Source organism: Beta vulgaris, chromosome 9 (genome assembly GCF_026745355.1).
Source record: "Beta vulgaris subsp. vulgaris cultivar EL10 chromosome 9, EL10.2, whole genome shotgun sequence".
Taxonomy (NCBI): domain Eukaryota; kingdom Viridiplantae; phylum Streptophyta; class Magnoliopsida; order Caryophyllales; family Amaranthaceae; genus Beta; species Beta vulgaris.
In genome coordinates, this window is record NC_079210.1 from 4,777,875 (window position 1) to 4,798,837 (window position 20,963).

Sequence of the window (20,963 nt, forward strand, 5' to 3'; positions counted from 1 at the left end):
CCTTCGACGGAACCTATTCGTGCCGTACAAACAGAAATATTTAAAATATATAAATACATAAAATTGTCCAGAAAATAATACTTTTTCCATTCAAAAATAATTGCATCATTTTTTTTTTACAAATTTTTCAATGTATATTCAAACATTAATATTACATTCAAAATTTCAGACAAAACTAACTAGATCAAGTACGACTATGTTTTCCCTAAAATATAAATCAACAAAAATAATTAAGGTGTAAACCGTGAATAGTAAACACTATACAAATGATGTAACTATCTTTATACAGAGCAATATGAGTAAGGGCATCTCTTTTTACACTTATTCTTCATTTTTTGAGTTTAGTTGAGGTTAAGTATTCTGTTTAATTCAAATTAGTTCAATTTAGGCAAATTCGTACACAAATTAATAAGGTTGCAACTAGGGATGGACATGGGTCCATGGCCCTAACCGAATCCTATTGGATCCGATCGTAAGTTTAGCATATTGGCCTAACTTTTCTGGACCATAAGGGTCCGAGTTCGGGTCTGAGACCAAGATAACTTATTAGGGTATGGGTCCTAATATTCAAGACCCAAACCCTACTTAGACCCTACACTTGAAAATAAAGTTATTCAATATTTTTTTTACTGTTTGTGTTTTAAAGAAAAACATTTGTATTTATCCTAAAATTTCAACTTTTTGTTATTCGGACGCTAAACCTTAGACCCAAACCGTAAACCTATAGATCATAGGCACTATCGAAAGTTAAGAACTATAAATGATATATAAAATTGGGCAAAAATAAAGGAAATAGGCTAGATTCTAAACCCGGAACTTAAACCCTGTAGACCTTAAGGGTCTAAATCTGGGTTCATCTTTTCTAAACCCTTAGGGGACAGGTTCATGTCTGGGTCCAACAATAATTTTAGGATTTGCGTCTAGAGTCTAGCCGGACCCGCTCCAAACCCTACCTATATCCATCCCTAGTTTTAATGCTATTTATAGTCTCATGAGTAACTGGATATTTTTTTTTTTTTTGACGAGAGAGTAATTGAATTATTATTGTAATTGTTATTTATAGTTCATAATTTTTATATTTAATATATAATTAGTTAAAATTTAATCAGTTTTTCATTCTTTACTATGAGTATGATTATTATCTGGATAACTATTAGTTAGCTAACTATTTGTCCCATAAATTTCTTGTTGGGTTTATATAACCACTACTAGACTCATGGCCTATGTAATACACAAGTTAAAATGTGTAATTAGAGAAGTTGCTTGATACTTTAATAGCTGGCCCACAATATAAACACACTCTCCTAGTCCTCACCTCTCTTTCCTAGCATTTGGGCTTTGTTCCCTTCTTAGTCTCTATCTCTCTCACTGAAAACTCCTTAATTCCATACATTGGGCCATCTACATCTTTCTTTCTTTTCTTTCCTGCTTGGTTGCTCCCCCACCATAATTAATTTTCCTTCCCTCAACTTTGACTCTATTACTCCCGTCAAAAAAAAAGAAAAAACTTTTACTCTATTGCTCTATATTAGATGAGTTTTTTTTGTTCACATCTAACTATAATAATATGTTGAACTTCATATATGTTGTGCACATGTTAGTTGTCTCACATTGGAGAAAGAGAAAAGAAAGTACCATAATATAAGCGAGAGGAGCTACTCCTATTATTGCCAATTGATTTTAGTATGAAATCTACTTTATACTTGTGTGTGGATCGAACGCTCCTACTCCGTATTAGGTACCCAATTCCATGATCAGTTCTATCAAATTTATCACAATAGCAATACAGTGGTTCGAAATGGTTTAAGAAGTTGCAACTCACATTTTTTAATTCTAAATTTATTGCAGAGCATTAGATTTTCCATGATCATAATTAGTACCAAGTATTCTCCCTTCATCTTTGAATTTTCCCATCTCGTTTTCCTTCTCTTTTAAACAACCACTTCAAAGTTAGAGTTATAGTCGTGGAGTTTGACCACTAGAAGGTTACATTTATTCGTCTTTGAACCTAATTTTTACATTTATAATGTAATTTCTCTTTTAGAATTTCCAAATTCTTGGCCCAAATTATTGTTATGGTATGTGTAACAGTGAACCTTATATTTATATGGGTAGGTTGTAATTCTATATGTTCAGTTTTTCACTTTGACACTATATATTTACCAACAAGCAAACTATAATGTTCCCTACTAAAAATTAGTTAAGATAAGAGCATTTTGTATGTGGAATAAATATTATTGAAGACATAAAATATGGTAGGATTAAGGGTAGAGAATTGATGAATGGGATAAAGATCAAAGTATGACTTTCACTTAGACGTGTTGGGTTTAACTTGAATATAATTGACAATGTTGTTAAAATTCTCTTTAATAGTTGTCTCCCTCCCTTATCTGCATTTACAGCAAATTAAAGTGAGTTTTCTCCCTATTATCCCTCCTTTTTGTTAAAAATTATAATCTAGAAAAATCTAGACATTCACCATATCTTAAGAACATACTAGAAATAATTACCTTAAGGATTCTAGATTTATCAAGATGTAATTTTGCAAGAGTGTAACAATAAAAACAAAGCTAGAGAAATCTAGAACAAAATAAAATATTATAGGAAGGCAATGTCGGCTATTGGAAATGCACCGACAACAACACAATATAAATATGTAATGGATGCACTTCATTTGTGAATGAGAAAAAAGCATTCCATACATTTGCCCACTGTCACACTATTCTAAAACCTTCAAACATATACCATTAGCCTACAATTTTTACACAGCTTCCGCAAAACATTTCCAACAATTGGTATCAGAGCCACTATAATCCAAAGCCTTCAACAATTAAACACAAAATAATCCAACTCCCTTAAAAAAAAACACCACATAAATTAAAATGACTTCCCCAAACACTTCAACCTCAAACACATTTAACTACCCTCAAGTAAATTGGGTACCCACATTTAAGGGAGAAAAATATCAACAATGGTCTATCAAATGAAATCCATATTTATCTCACAAGATTTGTGGGAATTAGTGCAAAATGGTTATGAAACAACCAAATGATTTGATCCAAGAAGCTACTTGGGATGAAGCACGCCGCGAAATATAAACAAAATCGGATAAGGGATAATTATGCCCTATCCTTAATATATCGGGGAGTAGATGAAACATCCTCCCTACTATATGGCCTACAACGGCCAAGGAGGCTTGGAGTATCCTGGAGACAAAATATAGGGGCTCCGAAAAGGTAATACTCTTCAAACTCCAATCTTTATGGAGAGACTTTGATAATTTATTAATGGTGGAAAATGAAACAATTCAAGAGTTTTTTAATCGAGTAACAAATATTATAAATCAAATCCGAACTAATGGAGATAAAATTGAAGATGTCCAAGTTGTTCGGAAAATATTAAGAAGTCTCCCCAAAAATTATGATCATAAAGTGGCTGCTATAGAGGAGTCTAATAAAGATTTATCTAAATTAAGTTTAACTGAATTAATGGGCTTTCTTCTAGCACATGAAGATAGAATGCGTAGATTTATAGAGCAGCCACTAGAACAAGCTTTTCAAGCAAAATTAAAATTCTCTAATAATGGAGAAAATAAAAGTAAAAATGGCTACGGTAAAGGAGGTACTTCATATAACCGTAGCAGGGGGGAGGAAGTTATAAAAATCAAGGAACTCGAGAAAATAATCAATCTGGCTCCTATTGCAATTTATGTAAGAAAAATGGCCATAATACACAAGATTGCCGGTATAAGTGTAAAAGATGCAAAAAGCACACTCATTTTGAAAAAAGATTGTTGGTTCCGGCAAAAGGAAGAGGCCAATTTTACGGAAAATAAGGAGCCTAGAGATCAATTATTTTATACATGTTTAAATGCTCACCAAGAGTCAAATGATATATGGTATATTGATAGTGGTTGTTCAAACCACATGACTGGCAATAAAAATTCATTTGTCAGTCTAGATGAAAACATAAAAACACAAATTACTCTTGGTGATGGAAGCAACCAAGAAGTTGTTGGAAAGGGGACAATTGTCTTTAAAACAAAAACGGCTCGTCTAAATTTATTCAGAATTTTCTATGTCCCGGGCTTGCACAAAATTTATTAAGTGTAGGCCAACTAATTCAAAGAGGCTACATGGTGAAATTTGATGCTAATAAATGCCTCATATTTGATAAGAAAAAAGGGTAATTAATTACTACTACTCAAATGGCTCCTAATAAAATATTTCCATTAAGAATGCAATTGGAGCATAATGTTGCCCTAAGTTCTATGGTGGATGAGTCCACATTGTGGCATTTAGATTCGGGCATCTAAATTTTAACAGTTTAAAACTGTTAAAACAAAAAGAAATGGTGATTGGGCTTCCACCTATAACTAATGAAAGAAAAATATGTGAGGGTGTGTATATATGGCAAAATGCATAGATTGCCATTCCCTACTTCATCCTGGAGGGCCAGAGCTCCATTAGAGCTTGTTCATGCAGATATATGGGGCCCTACCAGAAATCCGTCTCTTGGCGGAAAAAGATATTTTCTATTATTTGTCGATGATTTCACTCGCATGATGTGGGTTTATATCTTGGAGCAAAAATCAGAAGCATTTTCCCACTTCATGCAATTTAAAGCCCTCACAGAAAAACAAGTGGGCATTCAATAAAAATTCTAAGAACAGATCGTGGGGGAGAATTTACAAGTAAAGAATTCAACAGCTTCTGTAAGGAGCATGGAATCAAAAGAGAATTAACTGTCAGACGCACACCTCAGCAAAATGGTGTTGCGGAAAGGAAAAATCGGACCATTGCTGAGATGGCCCGAAGCATGATGCAAGGCAAAAACTTGCCCAAATGTTTTTGGGCGGAAGCCGTACATACAGCTATCTACATTCTCAATCGATCTCCCACGAAGGTCGTCATGGGTATGACACCCTATGAAGCTTGGCATAAAAGAAAGCCAAGAGTGGAGCACCTCAAAGTATTCGGGTGCATCGCATATGCCCACATCCCGAAAGAAAATCGGGAAAAACTCGATGGAAAAGGAGAAAAAGTATCTTCATTGGATACAGTGACGAATCTAAAGGATATCGTCTCTATCAACCCGAATCTAAGACTAATAATCTCAAGAGATGTCATATTCGATGAAGGAGCTCAATGGACGTGGATGGAGAATGAATCTCAGCCACGTGAAGGAGATTTTCTTCCACCAAGCCCAAGAGAAGATGAAGGCCCAAATCATCCAGCAACACAGTCATCCTCCAGCCATCATCATCGAGATCTCCAACAACATCCTCGAGATCAGTGAGTCCAACATCAGGATCAAGCTCTCAAAGCTCAGCTCCAGTAGTGCGACGTTCACAAAGAGAGCGGCGACCACCAAGCTACTTGGAGGATTTCAGTGCAATCAAGCTATCATGGCTCTCTTTACTAGCGAACCACAAAGCTTTCAAGAAGCAGCACGAGAAGAGAAATGGATCGATGCCATGAATGAAGAAATCAAGATGATCGAGAAAAACAACACATGGAGCTTGTTGAGAAACCTGAAGACAAAGAAGTCATCGGTCTTAAATGGGTCTACAAGGTCAAGTATAACGAAGATGGCTCCATCCAGAAATACAAGGCTCGTCCCGTCGCAAAAGGTTAATTCCAACAACCAGGGATTGACTTTAACGAGACATATGCTCCCGTTGTCCGCATGGAGACTATCAGGTCAGTCCTTGCTCTTGCTGCTCAACTTAAATTACCAGTCTTTCAATTAGATGTCAAGTCAGCATTTCTAAATGGGGAGCTTGAAGAAGAAGTATATGTTGAGCAACCGCAAGGATATCTCATCGAAGGCAAAGAAGACAAAGTATACCGCCTTCGTAAAGCCCTTTATGGGCTTAAGCAAGCACCCAGGGCCTGGAATAGCAAAATAGATGGCTACCTACTTCAAAAGGGTTTATAAAAAGCCCAAGTGAGCCATCACTATATATCAAGGCCAAGGATCACAAGATTTTCTCATATTGTGTCTTTATGTAGATGATCTAATCTACACAGGCACTAATTCAAAAATGATTAAGGAATTTAAGAAGGCAATGATGTCGGAATATGAAATGACCGACCTCGGTGCCATGAAGTACTTTCTTGGCATGCAAGTCAAGCAAAGCCCAGGAAGAATATTTCTCTCACAAGAGAAATATGCAGACGACCTACTTAAGAAGTTCAACATGAGTGAATGCAAGTCATTGGCTACACCAATGGCACTTAATGAAAAGCTATCTAAGAACGATGGCAAAGAGAAGGTCGATGCATCAATATATCGAAGTTTGGTCGGCTCTCTCATCTATCTTACACAGACAAGGCCCGACATAGTACATGCTGTCAGCATAGTATCCAGGTTCATGAGTGAGCCAAGTAAATCTCACTTGGCAGCAGCAAAAAGGATTCTCAGGTATGTCAAGGGAACAAAAGGCTATGGTATTATGTACGAGACATAGGAGAATTACAAGCTTACAGGATACACAGACAGCGATTGGGCCGGAAGTATTGACGACCGAAAAAGTACGAGCGGCTACGTATTCCAGCTGGGAACCAAGGCCATATCTTGGTCATCAAATAAACAAGCAACAATAGCTATGTCATCAGCAGAAGCAGAGTACGTAGCAGCAACAAGTGCAGCATGTGAAGCAGTATGGCTTAGAAGAATCCTCGATGATCTACAACAGACATCAGAAGGACCAACAACTATCTACTGCGACAACATGTCTGCAATAGCCATGACAAAGAATCCAGTCTTTCACAGTCGCACGAAGCACATCGAGATACGACACCTTTTCATCCGAGAGTTGGTCGACAAACAAGAGATTGAGCTACAATTCTGCAAGACGGGGGAGCAGCTCGCTGACATATTCACTAAAGCAATTCCGACAGAGAAGTTCATCCAGTTCAGAAAACAACTCGGATTACAAGATTTTTCAGATTAGGGGGAGTGTTAAAAATTATAATCTAGAAAAATCTAGACATTCACCATATCTTAAGAACATACTAGAAATAATTACCTTAAGGATTCTAGATTTATCAAGATGTAATTTTGCAAGAGTGTAACAATAAAAACAAAGCTAGAGAAATCTAGAACAAAATAAAATATTATAGGAAGGCAATGTCGGCTCTTGGAAATGCACCGACAACAACACAATATAAATATGTAATGGATGCACTTTATTTGTGAATGAGAAAAAAACATTCCATACATTTGCCCACTGTCACACTATTCTAAAACCTTCAAACATATACCATTAGCCTACAATTTTTACACAGCTTCCGCAGAACATTTCCAACACTTTTATGCTAGTCTCTTTCCATATATTATTTTGGTAGGATTAGGGATGTCAAATCAGTTTTAATTAAATCTGATTATGACTCGATTCAAAAGTATAATCATCTGAGTTTAAATGTGAGAATTCCATTCAAAAGTTGGATGTTATTTAAGATCCGACCCGGATCATTTACTTGTCACCTTTTAACCGATAAATTAGAGTTTTAACAATAAGATAATAAAATTGTATTCTCATTTTATTTTATGAAACTCTCTTTTTGGTTTCTTTAGATGATAATATTATTAGAATCCGACTCGTTAAAGGTAGGATATATGATTCAGATCCACAACAGAACCAATAATAACATAAATAATTACTTATTAAAAAAGGCAAAATTGGTTTCAACACCACAAATTATGATACAGGTGCACCCAAAGCCACCAACTTTGACTAGTAGTTAAAAACACCAACAAACTATAGCACGAGCTTGTGGTGTTTTGGCTACTAGTTAAACTTGGAGCCCCTCACCCAGACTATAATTCGTGATGTTAACGCCAATTTTGCCTATTTAAAAAACTAGCTATGGTGTTGTTTGGTTGACATTGTTTAGCATAGGAAGCTGGAATACATAGGAATTGGAATTTGTTGGTGTTGTTTGGTTGACAAATTCATGTAAAGTAGAATTTCCTAGGAAGTTCCACTTTCTACAAAATGAAGGAAATTACTTACCTAGGGGGACCTAGGTAAGTGAAAATTCCCATGGAACTTTCACGTCCCATGAATCACCAAACAATATTTAGCAATTCCTAGAAAATATAATTATATGCGAAATTAAATTTCCAAGGAATTTGCCCTCTCCCACATTCAACCAAACAAGCACTATGTAAAATAATTGCAACATATACCTGAAGTTTGCAAAGATCATCAGGGCAGTAATCCTGATCAATCAGAACAGGATTACTAACATTATCGATGATAATATCTTGAAAATGCAAGCCAGATGCGATCCCATTGAAAGAATTAGGCCAAGTTTTGACCCTAAGGCCGTTCATAGTGTTAACAAGGGTGCAATTTCTAACTATAACTCCCACCACAGGTTGCTCACCAGGGTACTTTCCTAGACTTCCAACGCTGATACCATGTCCAGGACCACATGTGATGTTGTTGATGCTTATATGTTGGCTCCCGTCTCCCAACGATACGCAATCGTCTCCGGTTCTAATGGTTGCACCGGTGATGTTGATCATGCTCGACCGTCCTATATGGATTCCGTCGGTGTTGGGACTCGAAACTGGGGCGTCTATCGTGATGCCTTTGAAAGTCATGTAGTTGCATTTGATGATGTTCATGTGAAACATTTTGCTGTCTAGCGAAGTTATGTTGTTGACTTCTCCATTGGTGATACCAGTGAATCGTATGTTCTGTTTCAATTTTTAATCACATTTAGCATGACGTACTTTGGATTTGGTAACATAGATGTTAGATACCAATTAAACTCTTGATCATACCTCAAGTTCCCAGGTTATGTAGTATATATATTTGTTTTAAGGACCTGTTCTCTTCGGCATAAAACAGTTGAACTGAACTGAACTGAACTGATCTGAATTGAATTGAACTGAAATAAATTGAATTGAACTGAACTGAACTGAAATGAATAGTGATATGTGAGAGTAAAAGTATCGTCAAGAGCTGAACTAAACTGAACTGAACTGAACTGGTCTGAACTGAACTGGTCTGAACTGAACTGAATTGAACTGAACTGAACTGAACTGAAAATAAGCTGGGGAGAACAGACCCTAACTCATTCAGAAGATCCTTAATGTTATGGCAGATGCAACAAATAATGAAAGAAGAACAACACATAGAATTAACGTGGTTTACTAACAATGTGTTAGCTACGTCCACATAGGAGGGAGAAATTTATTTTATTATCTTATTAGGAGACAGCATACGAATCATAGAATAAATAAGGGTCAAAGTTAATTGAAGGTTTATATATATAATTTTTATAATTAAACTAAACAGATTGGGCTTGAAACTGAAACCAAAACAAAAAGGGTAAGATAATTGAAGACATATTTTAGCACTTAATCATACCAATCTGACTTATTTTTGGTATGATTAAAATTACATCCTAGGAACTCTTATTTAAATTTGATTATCCTAGGATATAAGTTGGAAGTTTTCTCAATCTATTCTCTAAAACTCTTATTTGAGCTAAAGCGATTATTTTAAAAATAGTGTTACAAATGACTCCTTTAAGTTACATTGCGAGGTTGTCTCAGGTGAGAATTTTCCTTTAACAAAAGATTAGATGAATAACTTGATATGGTAGTTGTTTTACTTACCAATCTATACAAATATATTAAAAGGCTTGTATAAACAAGACCTCAAGTACATATACTAAAGTTTTAACCACTAGGCTCAGTTGTAATTAGTGTTATTGTTATAAAGTATTATATTAATAAATGAATTTTTTTCTTACCCAGGACATAGCCCGAGCCTAATAACTAGTTAATATATAATTAGGTGATAAAATTGAAGTACAATTATAAATCCTTTTTCTCATAAGTCATAGTAGACTCAAATCCTTGGTCTAACAATTTCTAAAAATTTCAATCCTCAAAAGTACAAAAGCTAGCTTATAACGAGGGAGTATCATCAAGAATATAATGTATGCATACCGTAGGCATACTGCAACTTCCTGATTTAGCACAGTTGTTCTCCTTCCAAGCAATCATCCCTTGGCCATCAAATGTTCCTCCACCTTCGATTGTGAGCCCGCTAATGTCCCTGAAAACTATCCAGCCATCTCGCAACTTGAAGACATCAAGCATCGATGGAGCTCGAAGATAGCCCTCGACTCGAACAGTTACTGCAGCCTTGCATGGTCCTTGAAAATCCACCGGACCCAAAATGTAGTTCCCTGGTGGGATCACCACTGTGCTAGCAATATTTGAGTTGCATGCTTGTTTCCAAGCTTCTAAAATTGGCTAATTATGCACAAACATTAATAAAAATTAGATATAAACTATTGAATTTAACCAGAGAAATTCCCAAGAAATGATATACTCCATCCGTCCCATAATAGTGCTTGTTTTTTTTACACGGTCTTCAAGACGTAACTTTGACCTTTAATATCTTCAATTCCGTATTAATAAAAAAATTGATTTTACGAAACATACACATTTAGACGAATCTAACAAGATCCCACATGAATATGTTTTCTTATATATACAAATGAGAATATTCGGCCAAAGATTTTAAAGTTTGACCTATCAAAAATGAAGTAGGCACTATATTATGGAACGGTGGAAATAATTTCTTAATTACTACGTACCTTACCATCGTCTGTCTTTCCATCGCACTTTGCCCCGTAATTGACCACGTTAAAGTTGGAAATAATGGCACTTTCTGAGTTTTTGATGCATGTTAGCAAATATGTATATAAGAACACAGCACCAACAATAATGAACTTGAAACTGATCATATTGTAATGCATTATCTATGTTATAAATTTGTTAACTTTAATTCGAATACAAACAAAACTTTTCGAATGGGGATCCATTTATATATTACAATGATGACCTATAAGTAGTAAGAGTTAATAATCCTAAATGTCATAGATAACCTAATATTAGGTAAATAATATCAATCTTTTGAGGTTATTAGTGAGACCACGATCAACATGGCTCAAAAAAGCTTCTCCTTTGGATATAGCCATGCATATGCATCATCAGATTGATTCTGCGTGTGAAGACATTCTTAGGTAGCCGTTAATTTGGTCACATGTATGAAAACTTCATTAGCCCTTCTAGCTTCTAGTCTCTACAATAAAAAACAAAGACAAAACAACATACACGTTGGTAAGGAGGCATCACCCATATCAGGATTTTGGTATGAAGTTAGTTAATAACATACTATCTCAGTTTCTTTTAATTTATATGATTTGTCTTTGACATTTGTCTATGCAAGATTTTGATCATTAATATTCTTAATTTAAAAATATACAAATTACAAAAAGTAATATTTCGAAATTATATGTTGAGACAAATCTTACAAGATCTTACATAACTATGTTGGAAAATTCCCAATGGTAACCCCGTACTATGTAACATTTACAATGGTAAATCATTTTTCTTTTGAATTTCAAAAATAACCCTATACTTAGTAATATTATACAACTGTGACATTAATGATGGTCAAACCGTTACTTGGACCGTTAAACCTTTTTACTATCCTAAACCAATTTAATCCCGAACCACTACCTAACCCACTAAATCCCCACCCACCACCACTCTTCCACTTAAAACACTATACTCCCGTCACCTCTCCCTTCCGATAACTTTCTCTTCTCCTTATCACTCTCTCCCGCCCCGTGACTTCTCTTCTCATCTCTCTTTCTATTTCACTGACCTCCCCAGATCTGTAAAGTCACTATGTTCTCTCCCCCTTCACGTTGATGATGTTGCTGCATCCCCAGATCTTCACCGTCACTCTATTCTCTCCCCCTTCACGTTGGTGCTGCTACTGTTGTTGTGTTGCTCTTGTTGTGACCGTGACTTGTCGGTGTTGGTGCTATCCCCTTCTGTCTCTTGCTCGAGTTGTCCTTCCTCCTCTACTTGCTTCGCTCCGCCTATGATTATCTTTCCTTTATCTTGTTGATATGGTGGTTTCAAGTAGTTAATTGGTGTTTTTGGTGACTGGAATGGGCTTTGGATTGATGGGTAGTAGTTTCAAGGCTATCTAGGTTGGGATTTTGATGAGTCTTTGATTTCAGGGGGTGGGACAATGGTGGTGGGGTGGTGTTCAGGTGGAGTGGGGTTCATGTGGAGAGGTGGGACAATGGTGGTTGGGTGGAATGTCAGTGGGCTGGGCCAGTCCCATCAGTGGGAGCAGGGGATGGGTCTGTGTCATAAAAATCAAGGGCCCCTATGTCATTATTTGGGTCAACATTTGTCATTGTTGGAGGAGATGTTGTGGCAGCAGCATCAAGATATGTAAAAGTAGCTTCATGAAAGACCACGTTCCTAGAGATGAAAAAATATTGATTCTCGAGATCAAACAAATACCACCCCTTTTGCCAAATGGATACCTAACAGAGATGCACTTACGACTTCTACTAGCAAATTTATCGCTCTTAGCTTTTTGATTATGAGCAAAGCAAAGGGAGCCAAAGACACGTAATTCATCGAAGGGAGGAGGACAACCAAACAATACTTCATAGGGTGTTTTCTTGGACAACACACAGGAGGGAGTACAATTAATAATATGAGCTGCGGAAAAAGCACATTGCCCCCAAAAGGTGATAGGTAGGCCACTTTAGAAATGAAGAGCTCGGGCTACATTTAATAGTGTTGGTGTTTACGTTTGATCCTCCCATTTTGTTGCGGGGTTCTCACACAAAAATTTTGTAAAAGAATGGCAGTAATAAAAAAAAATATTCTTGAGACAACTTTATCTGAAGGCTGGCCCAGTCGTTTGTGCTAGAAATCAAGAAAAGTGGTGGATGAAGCAACAGAGCCAACTTGCGCAGTGGCATCCTCAAGAAGGTAGTATAGTCCATCATGGCGATCACCCATCCCAATCACCTCCCTTGAGTGTCGATCTTGTATAGCACGAAAATGAGAATTAGTTATGACATCACACTATAAATCATCACTTAATTGAGAGACGAAAATCAAATTGCACGTCAAGGAGGGAACATATAAAACACGTTGAAGAGTCATGTGGTGCGTGAGATGGGCACTGCCCTCGTGAATAGCGCATACTTGTTGGCCATTCGGAAGACCAATAGGGCATGAAAGAACACCATAGACATGGGTGAGAAGAGAGAGATCTCCCGTGACATGATTCGAGCAACCAGTGTCGATCAACCACTTACCACTAAGACGGGTGGAAGGAGATGGAGTAGTACCAAACAAAGTCATGAAGGCCTGCCACTATTCAGCAATAACATGCGGAGGCATGGTCAACATGGAAGAGACCATTGTAGCTTTGTTGGCTCGAACACTGGTGCGAGTTCAACTCGGCATAGGAGGCGTGGATTTAGAAGCATCCTTGGACCCATATTTTTTGGTAAAACAAGCAGGAGTACCATGTATGGCAAAGCATATAGATTCATCATGGCCTTTGGCGTGATATAGTGAGCAGACCAAGGCGGCCTTCTCACGGCGAGAAAGACGAGGACGGGCCCGTTGGTCGGTGCGAACAGCGAACCCAATGACAAGAGGGGGTTCGTCCTTGATGCGAGATATACCTCGAACCTTTTCTTCTTGGGTGATAGATTTATATGCCCGATTTAAGGAGGGTAAAGGGTCACTTGCAAGCAAAGTAGACGAAAGAGAGGAGTAGTAATCGGAGCACAAGAAATTGGTGAAGGCGGTCTCCCTCATGACGAGCCGTGTGACGTCTGCATCCGGCACAAGTGCAGTTGCCGCAAGTACAAGTAATGAAAGGCTCGTGACGATCAAGTTCGTCCCAAGGGACTGATAATTTGTTGTAGTAGACCGCGACATACATGGATTTGGGTTGTTCGCACTTGTTAATGTCGGCTTTAATCTGTTGTATCTGAGGGTCGTTGATAAGGCAGAAGCGTTCATGAAGATCGTCCCACAAAAGTTTGGTGCTATCATAGTGAGATAACATAGACTTGACCTCGGAGTCAATAGTATTCATTAGCCATGAAACCAAAATACATTGGATGGTCACCCAGTCATCCTTAATAGAGGGAGGAGCGTAAGTTTTAATGGTTCCATCAAGGAAACCAAATTTGCGGCGAGACGTGAGAGCAACGTGAATAGAGTGAGACCAATTATCAAAACTGTCTAGCTTTAGACGTATAGGAGTAATAAAATCCCTGGGCCGATCTTGGGGTCCGAGAAAAAACGGTGAGTTTGGTTCGGGAGGAGGGGGTGGCGTATCATCTTCCCCAGCCATGGTGCGGTGGAAGTATAGGTGGGCGGGAAAAAAAATCACTGATATCATGTTAGGGTTTTAGAGGTTGATCATCCGCTGCCTTATTCATTGATATCATGTGGTATATATGCCACACATGTCCTTAATACAAACCTAAGCTCAAAAGGAAAGCACAAAAGATGCAAGAGAATATTTTCTGAACTCGTCTTATAAGATAATACAATATTCCGTAATACTCTTTAATAGAGGGCATCGACAAAAGTCCTTTTGACGTAATAAAACAGATCACTCAGAGATATACCATACAAAAATTAATAAAAAGAAAGACAGAAAAACATAAGGTTCAAGAGAGTAGTCCCTTAACATTATTTTGGGCATAAGTTTACAAAACACTTCCATTCGAAGGTTGTTTGTGCCTTTGTGGTCCGATTTCGCTAATATATGGGACAACTTGGACTATACTGTCTTCGCAGAATACTGAGGAGAAAGTGGAACTTTCTTAACACATATATATATCTCATGTAGAAAAAAGTAATGGAGGGGGAAAAAGTGTATAATGAAGTACAGGCCCAAAACAAGAGTAATGGGCCAAAACTATCATAATAGTGAATATATAAAAACAAACAAATAGCCCTATAACTCACTGGCAACAAAATAATAATACAAAAAAGAAGGAAAAAAAATATTCAAAATCTGTAATTATAATACAACCTAATGTAATAATCCTAAGGATTAATTAGATCATGAGAAAATGTGTATATAAAAAAATTTACACGGCAGGCTGTGTTCTGGAAGTATATCCATTGGAGTAGCCATTAGTTCCATTAGCATGATGAGCATTTTTATCTGGGTTATCCTTCTTCCTCTTCAACACAACTATCCATGTAAATGCCTCTAATCCAAGAGCAATGGCACCCAAAGCAATGATTATTCCAGTGTAAGCTCTTTTCCACTTCTCCTCAGGTTGCAACACATGATCAAAGCCCTGGTAGATGTTCACTATACTCAAGATGAGCACGGTGTATCCGACGCAGTGATGGTAGATGTTCCAGTACAATCTGAACTTATGATCCTTCTTTGGCCTTAGAAGCAGGGCAAACACCTGTATTTCAGAAGAAGAATCAGCTATTATGTCATGGAAACTCTTTTCAAACACGCTCTAAGCATATGCGTGTACACCCCTCCCTCAATTAAACTTTCTGATGTGACCCAAGTTTAACGAGGGATGACCTATGAAGCCAGTTTTAAGTCACTAAGGCCCGCTAAAAGTTAAGACTCCCTAAAGTTGGGACCTACACAGGTTAATCAATAGTTCAAACCTTTTAAAAATTATCACCCAAAGTTCGGACCTCTATTGTTCATTTTTCCAAAAATATATAATTTCATATGTTGAAAGCATACCTTTATTAGGGTTTACTTTTTTTTAGCAAGGTCAAGACTTTTAATTTGTCTAAGACTACTTGAATACGAAGCTACACAACCTAACAATTCAGCTATGTAACACCCATATATGATCAAATGGAGTATGTCATATAGTATGAAATTATTAATTTTGAGTTGAAGAATTGCCGTACAAGTTGAAAAAGAAGCTTTCAAAGGGTTTTGCATTTGACTAAGGACAAATCAACTCAAGCTTAGATTTGGAGCAAAGAATACTCACCAAAAGAACGTGTAAACCAAATATTTTACCAAAAGTACAAGTTTTAGAGAAGGACTAGTAGGTAGACAAGAATACTTGAAACTTGATACTACTTTAGACACATCACACATATATTAAGAGACTTTTTCATTTCACGTTATGGTACCATACTACCATGTATTATTTTAAGTCAATTGTGAATTTTATCACCATTATTAAAAAATTATTTGAAAAATTGACCTTGAAAATTTCATATGTTATTCCAACTTTTTAAGGTAGAATATTACTTTTTCTTCCTTTATTTTCTTTTTGCAATGTTAGAACAAAAAAAGGTAAAACTCTTCTAGAAGGAGAGTTTTAGGTAAAGTCGATCGTTTTATCATACTAAAATAAATTTCAAAGCTAGTAGTAGAAATAAAGTGATCCGGCATTACATTTAAATTAACTTACAATTTATACTAAAATTGACAATTAGATAGCTACAACTACAACAAGTCACGTCTTCCTAATAACTCCTAGGGTGAAATTTCTTGTTTAATGAAAAAACAATCCGTGTTTGTTGGGACTACTTACCTACCGGCCCCATGATTCTCCATCTGTTTGCAACTTAGTCAATAAGAGGCTAAGAGCTATAGCTACTATTTATCTTCATATGCAACCACTAAAACTTTCCATATAGATCATGTTACGTGTTCATATATTGAAATTCTAAATATATTAATATCACACACACTTTCGTCAATTAACATTAACCATCACATAGTGGATGTGTACTAGCTTATTTGATTAAAATTTTGGGAAATGACGTTCAAGATTTGAGATCATGTCCCGTTTGGATCAACCGTTTTTGTAGCTTTTTATACACCGAAAAACCAAAAAGAGTTGATCAAAAAAGTCTGAAGAAAAGTAAATTTTACCTGAAGAGTAGCAAGGCAGAAAAGGGCAATTCCAAGGTTACGGTGAGTTTGGTATACAATACCAGGGGAATCACTCCCGAGTTTAAGACCAGTACCCCAACCAGCAACTCCAATAACGTAGGCAGAAAATTGGCAAGTAACATGAATGTAAAACCATGCTGGATCCGCTGACTTGAACACTTTCATGTATCTTGCTATTATGGCTCCCAATGGCATTAGAATTCCCCAACTTATTGTATTTATCACTCCATGGGCCTGCAGCGAAAATCCCATATAATTACTTTAGAATAACTGTGTATGCGTTATAACAACTCTTAAATAATTCGACAACAATTACTTTTTAGAATGAACAAAGATTTCAAAATACAATGAACTAATTACTACACTATCTAAAAAAAAACCATACTATTTATATATTTGCCTATGTCAGTATATGCCATAAGATATGTTGAATTTATCTTTTAAAGATATAACAATGATATCTTATTGAGTAAAAGGTGAATAAGCAAAAAAAATAATGTTACAACCAAAAAGAGTTGGATATAATTATTCTTAGGGATCAAACAACCCAGTGCCAAATAAGCATCAAAAGAAAGTGGTCAAGCTTCATGTCAAACTTACACGAATAGATTTAAAAGATATAATTCAATATATCACACATCATAGTGATGAATTTATTTTAGTGGTGGGTGAACAATTAGATTCTTTGCTATGGAAAATTGATCATCTTTCCATTTTGATTTGTCTTGTTCAAAACGCTGAGGACGAAACAACAAAAGCGGAGAAATTGAAAATGAAATTCCAATGTGAAAGCTTGTGGTGTTTGATAAGAAATAAGAAAGGAGAAAGGGAAAGAGAGTGAAGTAAGAGCATGTCATTGTTGACACGAATATAACTCAACAACCTTCACATCACTCAATTCCTTCGTACATATCTTTCGAGAAGCAAATTAGGTCATCGATAAACACTCTTAACATTTATTTGACTTTTAAAAAAAAATTGCGACTAATAAAAATTGAAGTTTTTTCTAACAATAATTTAAGTCAATTTCCTAAAACAAGAATTATCTAGACTTTTTTAATTGTACCATGTAATTTATTCTTAACAAGCGAAACATTCAATTCTTCATGTTTGTTTGGGTTACTAGTTGGACGCATGTTTTGCCTTTTTTCGGCCCCTTGTTATACCATACTCATTATCAAGACAACCAAACACATGTGCTAAGGTTCTAACTCAATGAATTGTAATGATTATTTAAATATCTTTCAATATTATATATTACCCACTCTACTTGTTTATTACAAAGCTAATAATTGAAAATTCTGTTTCAAAATATAAGACATTGTACAATAATATTTCAATGTTAAACTCCACTTTATAAATATAAAAGGGTTGTTTCACACCATTAAGAATAAGGTAATGTAATCTTTTTGTTGCTTTCTTTTAAAGATAAAATATGTCAACCACTCATGTACATGGAGTACAAATTTTAGCTGGAACATTATAAATTGACATTAATTTTGTTAAAATACAAAATTGATGTGTCCATATAAATATTGACCTATAATTATATGGTATACTAAGTAGTGACTTAAATGATTAGAATATATTTCAAAATAAATAGAAATATCCTAATCCTTTAATTTATGTGAATGAGTAGGACACTCAATTAAATATGTGAAATGGACTAAAAACCAAAAGCTGCTCAACTATAATCAAAGAAACTACCCAACAAACAACAAATAAATTGCTCAAAGAATATTTCTAAGATTAGAGTTGCAAAATTTTTAATTATAAGCAGGGTAGGTTAGTAAATAGTAGCTAGAGTGCTAGACTAGTAGTTGGTTGAAAGTTCAACCAAAGTTGGAAGGTAATTTAATCTAATACTAGTGGGTTGTTTTTCTTTTTTGGTTAGTATGTGTAAATTATAGCTATATGGTACTTGTATTGTACTACCACTAAACAAGGACTAGTAAAAATAGTACAAACTTACATTCTTCCTTCCAAGTCTGGCAATAGTAGCTGTACCGGCAGTGGATTGCCCTGAAAGGAAGTCAATGGTACCCACCGATGCACGATTGGCAGAGCCGAGGGGATGCGCCCCCGGCGCGCCGCTACTCACTTGGCCTACTTGCCACACATGGTTCACCGTAGTCCTAGGTGGTGTAATTGTTGCAAATAGTGTCATCTCACTAGTTCCGGTGGTGGTGGCACTTATATTCGTTACCTGTATTGCATATGTAACATCACATGGATTAAGTCATCACTTATTATTATACCATAAATAATATAGTACTCCATAATTTTGTTCATAATTGACAGATCAACCAATCAAGTACATTAACATTAAACTTTTCTTTAAAATATAGTACTACTAGTGTAATTTGAAGAATATTTGTCACAATAGAATCATGTAACACTAATAAGTTATAAACATATCTTATAATCAAATAGAAATTCAAAACCTTTTAATATTTTTCATATATGCATTCTTATCTATCGCTTTTGAAAATGTAGGAAGAGAATATCGATCACATATAACAAAGATGAAATGTCCTTTAAATCTCTAATGGTAAAAGCTAAGTGTACGTAGTTAGATTTGGATAAAGATGTTATTAGCATTAATCTCCATATAATTGTCTAAACATTACTCCATTCAAACAAGGCGGCCACTGAAAATGGATCCATTCTAGCAGTATGGTCTAGTCAACCTTTCAATTACTATTGTTCATATACACATTATACAAAGGAAAAATGGGCAAAAAGAGTGAGCCAAATTTCTTTTGTACTCCTTTCAATCATTTGTGAAGATACTAAAGTTCAATAGCTGAACTTTCATTCGTCGTCCATAAAGTATTTAAAACTACCCCAACTTCTACGGGAATAAACTAGTTCATATTTATTTACAATTTATTTTTATAACATTTTGGTTCCACTAATTACTAGTATAATTAATTTACAAAAGCACTCATAATATTTTACTAGTTATATATATGATTGATATTCACCTAATCGCACCGCAAGGAAGAGTGTAACGCTTACATCATCCTATACGTTTAAACAATTGTCTTAATTTGACTTTTTTTAGAAACTTTATTTCCAAGCTTGTATCATGTTACTATTTTACTTAAGATTATAGCAAGTTATAAAAATTGAAAAGTCATAAAAATGAATCTTTGAGATAAAAAACAAAAACCACTAGATGTATATTCAATAGAATGTATCACTTATTGAGAAACGGAGGAAGTATTAGATGAACGAACCTGAAAGCTGAGGGTACTTGGGGTAAGGGCAGTAATGGATGTGGAAGCGACGGAGGAGGTGTAAGCCTGAATACTAGTAGAATTCTGGAAAGCAACCAAAGCTTGAGCTCCAGCCATGCCGGAGCCAGAAGGGTTAAGAGCCCATGCGATCCAGTTGCTCGACGTCGAGATGCCGGTGACACGAAAGGCGATGTTAGCGGTGGCTGCGTTGGCATCATAGGTCCAGTATAGGAAAGAATTCAACGCTGGGAGATCGCTACAACTGCTGAATTGTGCATTGTTAGCAAAGGTGTGACTAGTACATGTTTGTGCTGTGGAGGTTGTAAATAACAGAGATATTGAGCAGAGTAACAATGATAAATATATGATCATGGATTTTGTTGGTTTAGATGATCTCATTTTTATTCTATTGCTAAGTAATTTGATGAGAATAGTTAGTTGTTGAGAGGGGGAATGAAGGGATTTTTATTAGGTAGATGAAGGAAAGAGGAGAAATATATAGAAATTTTGGAGGGAGAGGGTGTTTGTAAAAGGAAGGTTCTTTTTGGGGTATGACTAGTTGTGATGGGTTTGGTGAGGGTTTGATTGAGTTTTGGGGGGGGCTTTTGAGGTGTTGAGGTGTAGACATTAAGAGTGGGGGTAGTTGACCGGTTCTTGCTACTCGTTTGGAATGAAAGAAAATGTTGTTTTTGGTCTATGGTGGGGGCGGCCAACACACAAGAACAACACCACAAATATTTACAAGAGAAATTATTTTTTGAAATAATTTAAGAATTTATTCTAACATTATTGTCAGTTTTCAATTTTGGTTTTATTAATACAAACGTAATATGATATAAGGAGTTAATAGACTTAATATTAATCGTACTTATGAATACACTTAATATTAATCGTACTTATATTGAACATGTCAATTTTGACAACTGACAACTGAA

General features: G+C 35.9%; 1 protein-coding gene across 1 annotated transcript; it reads right to left on the reverse strand.

The window, feature by feature from the left end:
- Positions 1-14,785: 14,785 nt before the first annotated feature.
- LOC104902797 (cytochrome b561 and DOMON domain-containing protein At5g35735) lies at positions 14,786-20,616 on the reverse strand. The gene is made up of 4 exons (XM_010690699.4): positions 20,029-20,616; positions 18,759-18,992; positions 16,766-17,020; positions 14,786-15,311 (listed from the first exon to the last, which is right to left on the reverse strand). The coding sequence occupies exons 1-4, from the start codon at positions 20,425-20,427 to the stop codon at positions 14,979-14,981; spliced, it is 1,221 nt and encodes a 406-aa protein (XP_010689001.2). The 5' UTR covers positions 20,428-20,616; the 3' UTR covers positions 14,786-14,978.
- Positions 20,617-20,963: the final 347 nt, after the last annotated feature.

What these genes read in the sequence shown, in the direction of transcription:
- LOC104902797 (XM_010690699.4), bottom strand. Translation starts at nt 20,427, where the DNA reads ATGAGATCATCTAAACCAACAAAATCCATGATCATATATTTATCATTG. An exon ending in CCAGACTTGGAAGGAAGAAT is followed by an intron (nt 17,021 to 18,758) that starts GTAAGTTTGTAC and finishes TTTTCGCTGCAG; the next exon opens with GCCCATGGAGTGATAAATAC. An exon ending in TCTGCCTTGCTACTCTTCAG is followed by an intron (nt 15,312 to 16,765) that starts GTAAAATTTACT and finishes TCTGAAATACAG; the next exon opens with GTGTTTGCCCTGCTTCTAAG.